The sequence below is a fragment of the Eurytemora carolleeae genome, unplaced genomic scaffold, assembly GCF_000591075.1.
Source record: "Eurytemora carolleeae unplaced genomic scaffold, Eaff_2.0 scaffold1458, whole genome shotgun sequence".
NCBI lineage: Eukaryota > Metazoa > Arthropoda > Copepoda > Calanoida > Temoridae > Eurytemora > Eurytemora carolleeae.
The window spans coordinates 24,764-42,242 of NW_019397443.1; the positions used below are offsets into that span (position 1 = coordinate 24,764).

Sequence of the window (17,479 nt, forward strand, 5' to 3'; positions counted from 1 at the left end):
TTTCTGAAAACAAAGGTTCGTTAGATTGGAAATATCAAAAGCGAAGCAAAAAATATTAGCTTCAGAAAACAATTAACAATCCTTTATGAATGGTATAATAAGTGTAAAATTCACAATTAAGTTTAACAACTTTTAACTTGTTGACCATAGTTAGAATACAGAGATCGGACCAGAGTCCGTAAAACTCGTCAAAGTTGGCTGATTTCTTCTAGACGAACGTGGTTCGGTTCAAAAACAGTTATTTCGGATTAAAAACATGTTCATTAATTTTCAACTTTTTATATTCCCTTCTCACCCCCTGGATATAATTGATATACAACAAATATACTATTTGGCGCATTATTATATTTCCGACAGGAAAAAAAACTTTTAAAACTTTTACTTTATAATAATTGATTACATATAAATTTTCTTAGCTTGGTTTAAAGATTCTAAGTTCAGTGGGAAAAAATATCTAAAATCGTAATTTACTACCAAGCATGGGTAACAAAGGCAATGTTGGGTCAGAATATTAATATAATTAAAATATGACGTTGATTTTATAAAAATTACAAATTCTTGGTTTTATTTGATAATTTTATTAACTTTAATTCCGATTACAATCTTTAATTTTCATAAAATATTTTGCCGCGTAATTTAACATAAAAACAAATAAAAATACTTAATCAAGAAAAATTAACTTGTTTTCAGGAATATTTTTCTAAGAGTAAAAAGGTAACATTTATTTTAAGATTGATTTTATCAGAGTATAAACGGTTTTCTTTTGTACATCAACATCGGAGAGTTTTAAAAAAAGTATTTAAACAATACAATCGAATTATTGCATTACTTCTTTTCGCTAGCAGTCCCTTTAAACTGTGATTTCAAGTGACTCTCCCTGCAACGATGGAAATGTCCCCGAAAGCTCTGTCTTATCAAGTATAAATAAAAGCCAAGAAATATATACATCTAATTCATTATGAGATGTTAGTGTTCTTGGCTTTTTAAACTGCTTATTTTCATTTGCAGTTTCTCTGCGAAAGTGACTTTTGCGGATTTGTTGCTTGTAAGAACCAATGGAGAAATTGACAGAAATTAAAGTTTTCAAGCCAGAATTCGACATTAGGTTCCAACTTGAAATTACCCTTACAGTCCCTTTAAACATTTTCTTTTTTTTGTAAATCCTTGATATTTGAGCTGAAGACCAAGTTGGATGCTGGAAAATGCTAAATAAAATAAAATTTTAGCATTTCAATTTCGTCATTTTCTCGTTTTATTTTGCAATATTAACCAACCATCCAAACTGGACCTTTTTTAGAAAAGTTGAAATAAAAACACACTTTGAGGGAAAATACTTTCATGCCCCCACCCCTGTGTCAAAATTAAATATTTATTAAAATAAATGGACACAAATAAACTGCTGTAATCATTTTTGTTTTTTTCATAAAAGCTAGAAAACATTCATTTCAAAGAAGAACTTTCTTTTTCTAGTTGTTTTAAAACAATTAACAATTTAAAGCAAAATCAGTTTAACCGCTTTATGTTATTGTATAAAAACAAACAAACAAATAGACACCAAGACAAGCTAAATATGTGTGTAGATGATTCTGTGAGCTACCATGGTATGTATGTATGAATTTGTAATGTAGTTACTAGATACTAGATACTGCAATTGCTGCTGATTCTACAGATTGTCGCATAAAATCTCAAGCGACTCATCTATCTATCTATCTATATAACTATCTATCTATCTATCTATCTATCTATCTTTAAATATCTGTCTTAATATTTATCCATGAGTCATGTTCAAATATAAGATACTTCTGAATCATATTAATGTGTAAATATATCTATATAATAAAACAGCTCATTCGTATATATGTTTCCTATAGCCGGCCAAACGGCTGGACCAAATAGACTGACATTTTTTTGTGAAAACCCAGGGGCATCCCGAAGGTTTCATAGGCTAAAAAAATTTCAAAATTAATTTTTCAAATTTTTTTTTTACTCCACGGGAACTTCGGCTGGTATAATATAACTGCATATAAATATACTAGGCTTTTAGGGCACTCCGCACCTATATTCTTCTTCAATTGTGAACATTTTCTCTTTGCATTCATTGTAAAACAAAAAGTTCACGGATTTTATAAAAAAAAATTAGGGGATTTTCAAATTTTAATGAAATCGAATTTTGTTGGAAGCTAATTTTTGAAATGTTCATCATCTGTAAATCTTCCCTTAGGGTCATTTTGGCCCGATCCGTTCAGCCGTTTTGACGTTGATTGAATACAAACAAGTAAACTAACAAACAGACAGACAAGCAAAGTATATTTATATAGATATTCTATAAATAAATTCGACAAAAAAATTACGTTTAAATTCTAAACTATTTATGATGGTTCTTTTTAACAAATCTATAAATACAACTATACAAAGTTTTTAACTCGGAATCTAGTGAATTATTTATTAGGGTTTGAATCCGCACATTTCGTATTTCTATTGTATTTATAAAGAAAGCAATAGAACGTCATTAGAACCTCGTCATGAGAGTACTAACTGGACCCCACCCTCGCGATATTGAGCTTAAAGGAACTGTAGACGTATTTTCAAGTTACCCTCTATTTACAAACTCTATCTGAAAAGTATTCTTAAAATATTTCTCTTCAAGGATATGATATCTAACTGTTTTTCTCATCCGATTCAGTTACAGGTTCAAATAACCGCTCTGTCAAGTTTAATTATAAATTAAATTTCAAAAATGTTCAATTATGTCCTATATCTAATATCTCATGCAACAGGAAGGAAACCAAGAACCAAATTGAGTTTTTGCCACAAACTCTGATTTTCTAACCCCTATATCTTTGCAACCCGATTTCGTAGATCTTAGATATTACAAGCTATGAATTCTGTTCTATCAAATAGTCGTAGTTTAAAAAGTCAAAGGTTTACACCATCGGATTGCAAAAGATTTAGGAATTAGAACAATTTGTGACAAAAACTCAATTCCTTTGCAATGTTATGAAGGTAAAAAAATACCTTACTGTGATTAATAGTTAGTTTTAACTTTACCAACTTTTTACCAGAGGCCGAATTAAAAGAAATGGTTGGTTCCACTTCAAATAATATTTTCTTTTTCAAAATTTAAGCCAGCCCTTAATTAAAACCGGGTTTTGACGGATTTGAGACGCGGCTCAAATCCATTAAATTCGGACTAAGTACATATAAACTATCCTTACTCAGAATGTTGCCAATATACTAAATTGTGAAGAAACTATACTCAATTGTGAAGAATTACTCAACTGTGAAGAAACAATTGTGATTTTGACGAACACTTTAGAACCGGTCCAGTCACATTTTGAATTCGAGATTGAGAAAAATATTTTGATTTTCTGATCATGATTCATGTGCGAGAAAGATGAATTATTGGAAAATGTTGAAAATGAGAAATGGATTCTTTGGTTTGCAGAATTGCTATGAATACTTGGCTGTAACCAGGATACAGGGTGCCCCATAATACTTGGCTGTAACCAGGATACAGGATGTCCCAGAATACTTGGCTGTTACCAGGATACAGGGTGTCCCAGAATACTTGGCTGTAACCAGAATTTAGGGTGTCCCAGAATACTTGTCTGTAACCAGCAAACAGGGTGTCCCAGAATACTTGGCTGCAACCAGGATTCAGGGTGTCCCATAATACTAGGTAGTAACCAGGATACAGGGTAACCCAAAATACTTTGTGGTAACCAGGATACAGGATGTCCCAGGATACTTGGTGGAAACCAGGAGACAGGGTGTCCCATAATACTTGGCTGTACCCAGGATGCAGGGTGTCCCATAATATTTGGTGGGAACCAGGATATAGGGTGTCCCAGAATACTTGGCTGTAACCAGGATATAGGGTGTCCCAAAATTCATGGTTATAACCAGGATACAGGGTGTCCCAGAATACTTGGTGGAAACCAGGATGTAGGGTGTCCCAGAATACTTGGTATTAACCAAGATACAGGGTGTCCCAGAATTCTTGGCTGTAATGTATGTGTAGCATGTGCTATAAAATATATGCCATTATATATGGCATGTGCTATAAAATATTCCTTGATATAAAGCATGAGCTATAAAATATACCATGATTTATAGCAAGTGCTACAGGATACAGTGCCATGATATATAGCAAGTGCTATAAAATATACCATGATATATAGCAAGTGCTACAGGATACAGTGCCATGATGTAAAGCAAGTGCTACAGGATACAGTGCCATGATATATAGCAAGTGCTACAGGATACAGTGCCATGATATATAGCAAGTGCTACAGGATAAAGTGCCATGATATATAGCAAGTGCTACAGGATACAGTGCCATGATAGATGATAAATAAAATGCAAACACAATAATATTTAATGAGAAAGTTTCCTCCGGAATTTAATACTGTATTTCTTACAAAAATTTGCTGATAAAACCTCCGATGTATAATATGCGGCTTAGAAGGGATTGTTCAGGGATTTTAATAAAGGAGTTCAGAGCTTTATCTCGATATATCTACTGTAGTGACTTTTAATTTGAGGATCAATCTTAATCTCTTCATTTCAGTTATTCCTCCAGGGTACGATTACCGTGAAGGATATAAAATAGATTTATTTGCAGATTAACAAAAGATTGAGACGAAGCATTAATCTATCTAGAATACAAAACTTGCCACCTCTGGGCAACCAATAGAGATTAATTATTAATTGATTGTTTTTGTCAGCTATCGTTGCTCGATATTCAAAATCTATCAATTGGCATGAAATCGTATAAATAACTGAAATTCAGTGAATTCAAATAATTTTGTTGAAAATTAGACAATTTTTTACTGAAGTTAAACCTAAAGGTATTTTGTGTCATGATTATTAAAAGAAACATGCTTGTAAAATTAGGGTAAATGACGATCGAATGACGCAAGGATCAAGGATCAAAGATGATATTCAGGTTTTTTTTCAACTTTCAAATTATTCTTCTTCGCGATGAATAATACTGCACAATTTATCTAAACATAATTGTCATAATTGTAATGATTGTTTGGTGAAGAATTATCAAACTTGGTTCATAGTGCGGCATACTAAATTATTGTTATGACTTATCATTATGACAAATTAGTAAGCACATTTTTAAATATGAAATCAAATTCATGTCATAAAGCAAGTACTACTGCCTGCAAAGTAAGTTTGGGACAAACCAAACAAGATTTGGAAATCTTACTGTCAAACCAAACAACTTTTGGAAATCTTACTGTCAAACCAAACAACTTTTGGAAATCTTACTGTCAAACCAAACAACTTTTGGAAATCTTACTGTCAAACCAAACAAGATTTGAAAATATTACTGTCAAACCAAACAAGTTTTGGAAGTTTTACTGTGAAACCAAGTTTTGGAAACTTTACTGTGAAACCGTGGAACCAAACACGTTTACGAAATCCAAATCCAAACATGTTTTGGCCATCCAACTTCTACCAAACAAGTATATTTACAGTTTGAGAAAAATCAATCTCTGCTAGACCAATGCAATAGACAGACTAAACTGCCACTCAAAACAATTCTGGGAGAACTAAGCTGGAACTGTTTTGAAGACCTGGTTTAGTTATGAGAATTGTCTCGAAAGCTCTGTCTGAAATAGTAATATTCCATAAGATAATTTGAAGTTGATTTCTGACTGTTTTTATCTACCTTTGACACAACTTTTCTCTTAAACTAAAGTGCCATGTTTGAGCTGTAAAGTGAAAAATATTATAATCAGTTTAAATTCAATCAGAAATTCTGATTGAACAAGATGGCCCGCATCAAGTGTAATTTAAATCTCAGCTCAAATTCTAGAAATGATTTAAGTTAGGAATTTATATTATTACAGAGGGGTTAAGTAGGATTACAGCTAAAAGTTATAATTGTATCAATTTGGCTGCTTTAATCTTAAAGGGAGTGTCGTTGTATTTTCAAATGAATCTCCAATAGAAGAGACTCTATACTGCTTGATTTTCCTCAATTGTTTCTGTTTAAAGAAATGTTGTAAGTCACTTTAAAAGAAACAACAGATGAAAATAGCCAATTTTTTATAGAGAAATCATGCATATCTAATTTATTCTTAAACAGGCAAAGCTTTTAAGGGTTCCGTAGATAATCGGACATAAAACTTTAAAATGAATGAAATTACGTGTACAGGACCTTGAACAGTATCTTATTTAATCCTAAATTTTAGTATTTTATTTCAAGGCTTTAGATAGATTTAGATTTTTATGGTTAAGGAAGCCTTGCCACAAACTCTGATTTTCTAATCGTAAACAACTACGAGATATCGTAAACCACTACGAGATATCGTAAACCACTATGAGATATTTTCTAATCGTAAACCACTACGAGATATCGTAAACCACTACAAGATATTTTCTAATCGTAAACCACTACGAGATATTTTCTAATCGTAAACCACTACGAGATATTTTCTAATCGTAAACCACTACGAGATATCGTAAACCACTACGAGATATTTTCTAATCGTAAACCACTACGAGATATTTTCTAATCGTAAACCACTACAAGATATCGTAAACCACTACGAGATATTTTCTAATCGTAAACCACTACGAGATATTTTCTAATCGTAAACCACTACGAGATATCGTAAACCACTACGAGATATCGTAAACCACTATGAGATATTTTCTAATCGTAAACCACTACGAGATATTTTCTAATCGTAAACCACTACGAGATATTTTCTAATCGTAAACCACTACGAGATATCGTAAACCACTACGAGATATTTTCTAATCGTAAAGCACTACGAGATATCGTAAACCACTACGAGATATTTTCTAATCGTAAACCACTACGAGATATTTTCTAATCGTAAACCACTACGAGATAACGAGAAGAATTAAATTTTTCCGTGACCGTATATTCGGGATCAATGCTTGGTCCCGTGATGCACATACATACAACAATTCTGAGGCCAAATTTAAAGAATTTGAGCCGTGGCTTAAATTTAAGCCGGGGCTCAAATGTGGTTGGTTCCGCATTTAATTTTTTCAAGATTTAAGCCGGCGCTCGATTGAAACCGGTTTTTGGGGGATTAGAGACGCGGCTTAAATTCATTACATTCGGACCCTGGCTTCTGATCTTCAATCTAGGCCTCTAAACCCTAATGTAATACCTCAAATACTTAATCCTTATAAAATGGTTTAATCTTTAAAATGAAAATGTTTAATCGTAATTTCAATTTCTTGTTGCTTGCAGAGATAAAATGAAATTGTTTATGTAAAGCAAAGAATTGCATTAGATTTAGATATTAACAAAAACTCTGAACTGTAGAAAGAGAAATAATATCTGCCAGCCAGCCTCTCACAATAACCATAGCTGGGTACTTTTATTTTATATTTAAATAATTTTTAATCCTTTTTTGAAGATGAAATTTCAAAGGAAACTCTATTTAAAGAGGGGGATGTCTGATTCACAAAGGTACTTATTTAATCTTTATCTGCTATTTAAAAGCCGCAAGTCATGCTAAAAAGAATTACTAAAATAAAAAGTTAGAAATTTTAGGATTACGAAAACGAGTATTTTAAATTTTCATTATTTTGCCTCAGGCAACTCCTGAAAGGGAAATGTTGTAAATCGGGCCATGCTTGAATTTGTGTCTATAAGGTAAAGGGGGGTGGGAAACTGCTCACATTGGTCCTCTAGGGGTGGCGACCCCCCCCCCTCCCACATCCCCTGTCCACCAATTGAATTATATTAAACATTTCTTTAACTCGGTGACTATTCTCAATCATGATAATTTCTAAAATCGGTTTCTCTAAAAAAGTGAATTGCGGATTTAAACCCAACTAAAAATTTAAAGGGTATCGTTGTGAATTGGAAAGTCATTTGAAAATACGCTGTCGCTAGCAGACCCTTTGATATTGAACTTAGATTTTAGACTGCAAACCCATTCCTAAATATGCGTATTGAACATTGATTATAAAAAATCACTTTATAAATAAAATAATTAAGTTATGTTCTTATAAGAAGTTCAGAATTTAGTTTGGCAAAAACTATACTACACACTATAGTATACAACACATTTCAGTAAAAAGTAGCTTCTAACCCCCCCCCCCTCAATCCCTGTACCCCCCCCCTCTCAATCCCTGTACCCCTCCCCATAAGTTTCTCAAGGGCTAAGAGAACTGATCCAAATACATTTTTTTAATAATCGTAAAAATTAATTAAAAAATTTTACCCTGGATTTTCACATTATTTCAATCTTTTGAATTTAAATTTGTTTAAATATATTTTGTTTTCACTGTATCCGTCTATCACTGTCTGGAGGTACACTGCTCAAAACTAAGAACCGTCGGAACTAAAGGAATGGTTAAAACCAGCCTCCGCCCTTCATAGTATCTATCTATCATTCATACACTACCCAACCATACTTCACGCCAGAGATTACGGCTTTCTGCTAATCAACAAGGTTTCAATATACCTGGTTTTTACGGGGGGGGGGGGAATAGGCGGCCATGAGTCGGGCCGACATTTAAAAAAGGTGTATCAACACTCTACACTCTTAATTTTACCCTCTACACTCTACACTCTTAAAACTGTGCGACAAGATATCTATTGCTCTCTCCTCTTTTAAATTTAACAAAAACATGATTTTCATTTTCCTTCCAAATTTTGTTTAAAGTTAAAGTATAATCAGTATTTGAAGTATAAATTCTGCAGCTCTCGTTTGAAAGAAATAAAATGGAATCCCCTAGGGACTTTTTAACCAGAGTTTAAATAGATAAAACACAGTTATTTTTAAATATTGGAAAAATTCGAGTGTGCCTTGCATTAGAGTTTAAAATTGGTTATTAACTTTATCTTTAGCTAGCTTAGGAACTCAGAAATGCCCAATGCCCTTGGTGCTACCGCCGTTCACCCACAATTGGTCGAAATTATGATTTAAGTTTTTTTCCCTATAAGAGTAAATCCACTCAACTTAAAATCTCTAAACCAGGCTAAGAACATTCCCGTGATTCTCCCGGGTTCATGAGTTATGATCGGACATCCAAGTAAACAATCAAACAGAGATTACAACTCTAATTTCCCCTGCATGACTACCTCCAACCAAGAGTCAACTTTCTTCGTCTTCCCTAGGAACTCTCATGCATAAATAGGCCTTGTTAGATAAATTACCGTGAAAAAAATAATAATTGATATGAAACAAAGTTATGAATATATCTGTTTCTGAGAAAAAAAATCTAAAAATATTTGAATTTAATGTTAATAAGTAACCGAACCAAAAAAACTGCTGCTTATTTTTCCGAAAGCTGAATTGGTATCCTCTGTTTAAAAATACTTAGCAGTCCTTTTAAAAATAATATATAACATTTTGCATAAAATTGAGAAGGTCATTTTGATAAATTTACCTGATTTATTTGTGCTTTGTCTGAGATTTAATTTTAGTTTATTGTTTTACAATTCTTTTTGTGTTTAGATTTCTGTAAATATATCGATTAAACCTGGAAAGGTCATCAAATAAATGTTAGGGTGTGTGCAGGGGGGGGGGGGTCATTTCCCCATCCTATTTTTAGAGATCTTCATCCCCCCTAGAATTTTAATAAGAGAAGAAAAAAATTATCTGGTTACTAAATAAAGATTCAGACATTTTTCTTTTTCTCAAGAGCTCAGTAATAAAAAGAGTAATGATCAAAAACTTGTAAGATTTACCTCTGTCGTGAAGTTTACTTCAGATTATTTTCAAATAAAGTAGAATCTGAATTCCACATCCCTCTCCCCCCACCCTCCTATGTACATTTTCAGGTTTGGACAACTATACCATTAATTAATCTGAATTCCACATCCCTCTCCCCCCACCCTCCTATGTACATTTTCAGGTTTGGACAACTATACCATTAATTAATCTGAATTCCACATCCCTCTCCCCCCACCCTCCTAAGTACATTTTCAGGTTTGGACAACTATACCATTAATTAAGCTGAATTCCACATCCCTCTCCCCCCACCCTCCTATGTACATTTTCAGGTTTGGACAACTATACCATTAATTACATAACTTACAAGTTACAACCTACAATAATATATAAATAGTCTGTTCTTAATGTACGTTACATTTTTTAAGCACAACATGCTTACATCTCAACTGAAAGATGAAGATACAGAATTATACCCGTCAAATAGCGTATTTTCTAACTACATAACAGCCAATCAGAAGCGATAAGCAATTTTAAACTGGGATCCGCGTACCAAGATCTAATACTAAATTCTCTATAGTACATTTAGTAATACTAGGGTACTAGTTTGATTATTTGTACTAAGCACCTAGATTAGCTACTCCTCTATAATACATATACTATTAGCTATACAAGAGTATTGGTTCAACTATTTGTACTAAGTACCTATATTTACTACTTCTCTAGTACACTCTAAGCTATACTACAGTACTAGTTTAACTATTTGTACTAAGTACCTAGATTTCCTACTCCTCTAGTGCACTCTCAGCTATACTAAAGTACTAATTCAACTACTTGTACTGAGTACCTAGATACTACTCCTAGCTATACTAGAGTACTAATTCAACTATTTGTACTTAGTACCTATATTTACTACTCCTCTAATGCACTCTCAGCTATACTAGATATCTAATTCAACTATTTGTACTTAGTACCAAGATACTACTCCTCTAGTGCACTCTCGGCTATACTAGATATCTAATTCAACTATTTGTACTTAGTACCAAGATACTACTCCTCTAGTGCACTCTCGGCTATACTGGATTACTAATTCAACTATTTGTACTTAGTACCAAGATACTACTCCTCTAGTGCACTCTCGGCTATACTGGAGTACTAATTCAACTATTTGGACCTAGATTAGCTATTATGTAATAGTTCCAATGGAATAGTTAAGAAAAATATCCTACTTTTCCCTGTAAAACAACTGTAAATAATTACTTATTGGAATTTGTTATATTTGTATTACACCTTATAACATTGTTGACATAACGACAACTTGTATACTTTTACAGTTCAAGTATTTATTGATACTTACTTTTCATATACAGGGCTACTCAAAAAAAAATGTTATTTCTAAAGTTGTAAACTTTTTAGACAAATTTAAATAATTAAACCCCACATTATTAAGATTTCCTGATAAAACTTTTAAAACATTTTTTTAAATTGAATCAGATTTCAGAATGTTTTAAAATCTATCTGAAATTTGAATTACTAATACAATAATCAACATCTGTAAAGGGGATATTTTATAAACATATATTATAAAAACTATTGATTTTATATTGATAAATATTTAAGTAAATAATTTAATAATTTTTTAGATACTTTTTGATTTTCCATTGTACTGAATTATGACACTAACTTTTTTTGCAAACAATTATATATATAAACCTAAAGATTAGAGGGAAAAATGAAGAAAAAAACTGTAGATTTGTTGAAAAAATATTATTCATCGATAGATAATGATAATAATAATGATAAAAGTTTGCGTACAATTAAGTAAATATCATCTTTTGCTGTTGTTCTGTTGAGAATAATGTGTTACTAAACTTCTTGGGTACTTAAAACCCTCAACTTATTTTCAACTTCATCTATTTCAGAACAACAGCAAAAGATGATATTTACTTAATTGTGCATTAACTTGTATCATTATTATTATCATTATCTATCGATGAATAACATTTTTTCAACAAATCTACAGTTTTTTTTTCATGGGTAAATTATATCATGATGCATGGGAATTCTTCCACCCCCCCCCCCCCTCCCCAGGGACTTTTGTTCATACAAAGCTTTTAAGTGTGCTGTTGTAATTCAAAGATATGCTTTTCTAGAAATTAGGAGTGACTTATAATATCGTCTACAGTCCCTTTAAAGAAATTATATGGTTCCAGTGTAAGCTACTGCAGTATAAATATACCAGCATTAATTAGGTCCAATCTTAGAAATAGTTTCAGTTCAGCTTAGTTCATAATATACAGATATAAGTAGATAGATATAGATACATAGACTGAAAGAAAAAACTCAGCCCGAGCGGTTGAGATCTATCCTAGACTCTAGGATTAGAAATGCACCTATTTTCTAAAATTTAAAATTTGTTAAACCGTTAAAATTGTGCTTTTTCGTTAACATTTTTATCCACTTTTTAAAATCTTTTTTTGAGTTTTTTGTTTTAAACCGCTGGATTTAAGATGTTGAACAACTTTTTGCTTTAAACCACAGGAAAACAGATTTCTTGGAAAACATTTTCTTTAATCTGGTGGGTTTAAGATTTTAGATAACTATTATGCTTTAAACTACTAGTTCTAAGATTTTTCAGCAACTTTATGGCTTTCAACCGCTGGGTTTTAGATGTTGAACAACTTTTTGCCTCAACCACAGGAAAACAGATTTCTTGGAAAACATTTTCTTTTATCTGGTGGGTTTAAGAGTTTAGATAACTATTATGCTTTCAATCTCTGGTTTTAACATTTTTCAGCAACTGCTGGGTTTAAGAATTTTCCGCAACTTTTTTTTGTTTTAAACTACTGGGTTTAAGATTTTTCAGCAACGTTTTGCTAATTCACTGGAAAACAATCAAATCAAAAATCAAAAAATCGTTTTTGATTTCAACAGCTGGGTTTAAGATTTTAATTTTTTTTTGCTTTAAACCGCTGGTTTTATGACTTTTCCTTTGAACCACAGGAAAACAATTTTCTTAAAAAACATTTTTCTTTCAACAGTTGGTTTTATGATTTTAATCAAATCTTTTCCTTTCAACCCATGGAAAACAATTTTCTTGAAGAAGTTTGTGATTCAACCGCTGGGTTGAAGTTAAAGAATAAATGTTTCCTTTCAACTGCTGGCGTTATGATTTTTTAGCAACGATTTTGCATTCAACCGCCGGGTTTAAGATTTTGAACAACTTTTTGCTTTCATCCACTGGAAAACAGTTTTTTCTTTAAAAACGTATTTGATTTCAACTGATGTGTTTAAGATTTTAAATAAATTTGTTTTGCTTTCTACCGCTGGCTTTAAGATTTTTTAGCAACTTTTTGCTTTCAATTGCTGGGTTTAAGATTTTGAAATTTTTTTGCTTCTACCACTGGAAAACTGTTGTTCATAAAAAACGCTTTCCTTTTAACCGCCGGATTTAAGTTTTTGAACAACTTTTTGCTTTCAACAGTTTTTCTGGAAAATTTTTTCTTTCAACTGCTTTTTTAAGATTTTGAATAAATTTGTTTTTGCTTTCTACAGCTGGTTCTCTGATTGTTTAGAAACTTTTTTGCTTTTGATCGCTGGGTTTATAGCAACGGTTGAAAACAAAAAAAAGTTGCTGAAAATCTTAAACCCAGCAGTTAAAAGCAAAAATGTTTTTCAAGAAAACAGCTGTTTTTAAGTGGTTTAAGCAATAAGTTGTTTTAAATCTTAAACCCAGCGGTTGAAAACAAAAAAGTTGCTGAAAATTTGTACACCCAGTTGTTGAAAGCTGAAAGTTGTTTAGCATCTTAAACCCAGCGGTTGAAAGCGAAAACTGTATTGTCTGAGCAATTGATCTAATAAAAAATATTTTAAAAGTTCTCAAAAATATAAAAAAGTACGATTTTAGCGGTTGAGCACATTTTAATTTTGAGAAATAAAAGTGCATTTATAATTATACACTACGTAGAGTCTATGCCAGATCTCAACCGCTCTCGCTGAGTTTTTTCTCCAAATAGTTTTTGAAAACATTTTTTTTAAGAGCAGAAGTTGTCAGCTAACTTTGAAATACAGAATTTTGCCAATACTAACTATCATCTAATAATTAATTGTTTGGTACATTGCAAAAAGTACATTATTTTGATAATTTTGATAATTTCACAAATCCAAAGAATCCAAAAGATAAGGTTGAGTAATGGGTTATCCATGCAAATTCTATTCATTGGGTACCGTTGTTTTTTAATAAATAACTAAACGACCACCCGTTGACGGGTTTAAAAAACGCACGTTCGAGACGGTAAGTGTCATATCCAGTGACCCTACATGCAAATATGGCATTGTCCTATTCACAATGTTACCCTTAAAAGCTTTGTCTGAGCTGATAACTTTTGATTGGGATATCCTTAATCCCGTTCGGTTAATTAATCTGGAGATTAATAATAAGATTAAGAACAAGCATTATTTAATCTCAAGAATAAGAAAAAGAGTGGATTAAGCATTAATCTCGATAATCACTATTCAAAAGTTCCCTGCTCAGATCAAGTATTAATTACATAGATATAAAACTGGCTATTTAATTAATTCTGATTCCTCTACAAAAGTGAATTGCGCATTTCATACTGGAAGAAAAAATATAGGAATTATCAGAATTAAACATTTTAAAACCTATAACACATCTTGATTTAATAAAGGTTTCAAGGGTACTATTGTAAATCGGACATTGCAAGGAGAGTTACTTTAAATGACGATTAAAGTCCGACTTTAATAAGAATTTTGGCCAGCACTAGTCTAGTAGACTGTTCTAAGATGGTCTCTAGAGAGTATTGTGTTAGAAAACTTTTATAATTTTACTAATAAAGTTTTATTCAACGACATGGATACTTTTATTCATTGTCTATCAATCTATCTATCTTTCTATCTATTTATCTATTTTTATATTTATCTATCTATCTATCTATCTATTTATTATTTATTTATATATAGATACATATACAGATATAAGATCAGAAGTCAAAGTTAGATCTATCTATCTGGTTGAATGTATCTTTCTATCTTGATCGAGATAAATATTACAATATAGGAATTGCATTTTAAAAGTTAGTGGATTTGTGGATTGTGATTGTGTGAGGTCACATACATGGCACAAAATTTGGGCCCCTGATGATATGTTTAGCCGTTTTGACGTTTATTGGATACAAACAGACAGATTTTGTGTCCTCCTAGCTGCTTTAATAATGATTTTGTGTACAAATATGAGATGACAAATTTATCTGGTAACAAATTCGAAATTTTTTTGGAAGATTTTTATTTAACCTACAATTTAAAATTATTTCCCTTTCTTTAATTGCATGGTTTTTTTCTTCAAATGTCTGGGTGTTATCTAAAATATATCACTCTGGACCAACAAGGACGATATAGATTCGGTTTCTCTTATTTCAATTCAATACAGTTTTGGTCCAAAATTCAACAATTTTTAAACTGACAAATTTTGATTTATTGTCACAGATTGCTTGGATCAGGACCAAACTGATATATCCGTGTGAAATGTAAGGATCATAATTGATTACGAAAATGTTATAAAGATTAAAAGTTTATTCATATTAATCAAAAACACAAAGCTAGATGGTTTATTTAGGTTAAATGCGCACAAGGCTCCCTTGTTAGATTTCCAGAATGAACTGAGCTGAAAACTTTAGAATGGTGGATATCGGGATTAAGGCTTAATCCACTCTTTTTCTTAATCTCGAGATTAAATATTGCTTGTTCTCCACTCATTTTTAATCTCCAGATTAATTATCCGATCAGAGCTGAAAACTTTAGAATGGTGGATATCAGGATTAAGGCTTAAACCACTCTTTTTCTTAATATCCAGTTTAAATATTGCTTGTTCTCCACATGAATTTAAACTCCAGAGAAACGAACCCATCGGATATCTGGATATTTCATTCTAAAGTTTTCAGCTCAGGATTAAGGATATCCCATTCTAAAGTTTTCAGCTCTGATGTCAAACCAGAATAGGCTGCAATAAGTGCTTCATAAATTCTTTATGGCATGGCAGTATAATTAGTTCAGGGGTAGATCCTTTGTCAGGGATTTTCGGTAGTTTTCAGGATGTATTGCCAGAGAACCAGCGAAGGCTTCAACAAGGGCTCCTAATAAACAGTAATAGATGCATATTATTTATCTATCTATATATATATATATAAACTAAAAATCTCTGTTTGTCTGTTTGTTTTGTTTGGATGTCGGATCATAATCAGGAACCCCTTGGCCGATTTGCCTCAAATTTAGATTGTGGAACTCGAGAGAACCATAAGAATATTCTTATTTTGGTTTTGAGATTTTAAATTGAGTGGATTGATCGACTTTGATAGGGGATAATGGTTCCCTTAGGTCCCCTGGTTCCCTTGGTTCCCCTGGTTCCCCTGGTTCCTCTGATTCCCCTTGTTCCACAGGTTACCCTAGTTCCCATGGTCCCTCTGGTCGCCCTGGTTGCCATGGTTTCCCTGGTTCTTCTGGTTGCCCTGGTTCCCCTAGTTCTCTAGTTCCCCTGGTTCCCCTGATTCCCCTGGTTGCTCTGGTTTTTCCTGGTTGCCCTGGTTTTTCCTGGTTCTCCTGGTTGCCCTGGTTCCTCTGGTTCCCTTGGTTCCCCTGGTTTCCCTAGTTCCCCTGGTTCCCTTGGTTCCCCTGGTTTCCCTGGTTCCCCTGGTTCCCTTGGTTGCCCTGGTTTCCCTGGTTCCCCTGGTTCCCTTGGTTCCCCTGGTTCCCTGGGTTCCCTAGATTCCGTTGGTTCCCTTGGTTACCCTGGTTTCCCTGGTTCCCCTGGTTCCATTGGTTCCCCTGGTTTCCCTGGTTCCCCTGGTTCCCTTGGTTGCCCTGGTTTCCCTGGTTCCCCTGGTTCCCTTGGTTCCCCTGGTTACCCTGGTTCCCCTGGTTCCCTTGGTTCCACTGATTTCCCTGGTTCCCCTGGTTCCCTTGGTTGCCCTGGTTCCCATGGTTACCCTGGTTCCTCATGCTACCCTGGTTCCCCTGGTCCCTCTGATTGCCCTGGTTTCCTTGGTTGCCCTGGTTCCCATTGGTCTTGCCAATGGCATGTATTGTTGTGGTATCCATTATTCCCCCATCCTCTTTAGTTCTCTCAAGAATGTATCTTCCCAGTTACTGCGATTTATCCAGTTTAATATTTTCAAGGTTCTGAGATATTCCGCGTTCTTTTTACATAGTTCACGAAGCGATGAAATTCTCTTTCTCTAACATTAACAGATTTCAGACCCCTAGTGAAATTATGCATACAATTGGATTGAAAATAATCTTAAAACCTACTTTTTTAATTGAATTAAAGGAGCCTAAGCCCAGTCCAAAAAATGCCCACCGCCCTTTATCTCCTATTTTTGGCCCACATTTTTTCAAACCCCAGGTTCAACCTTGATGAATTAGAGCAGGATGCAATTACAAATATGTTACAAGATACATTGGTTGAAGAACAGTTAACCTCGGCAGCATCAGCAGCCTCTCCTGAGTCATCATGGAAAACCAAAGCCACCGTTGCCCTAGATCCTGGTTTATATTTAAGCAAATAGGCACGAACCACGGCTTAGAGGGAGAAAGGATAAGAAAATCAGAGTTAGTATTCAGGAAGAGTCTGAAGACGGAAGAGTAACTCCGTCAGAGAGCTCTGGCTTTCAATGATTTATAAATATCATTTTTATTTGTTCATTTTTTACTTGTAAATACATTTTTTCCTGTACTCTGTAGATTTACTCACATCAGTTTTTAAGGCTTTAGATTTTCTTTATTTC

General features: G+C 33.2%; 1 protein-coding gene across 1 annotated transcript in view; it reads right to left on the reverse strand.

Annotated features, from left to right (window-relative positions):
• The window catches only part of LOC111714318 (spore wall protein 2-like), a 29,016-nt gene extending 12,223 nt beyond the window's left edge, over positions 1-16,793 (reverse strand). Inside the window, exon 1 of the mRNA XM_023489401.1 lies at positions 16,601-16,793. Within this exon, the coding sequence (XP_023345169.1) occupies positions 16,601-16,793 (193 nt within the window). The remainder of the gene's footprint in view (positions 1-16,600) is intronic.
• Between the last annotated feature and the right edge of the window lie 686 nt (positions 16,794-17,479).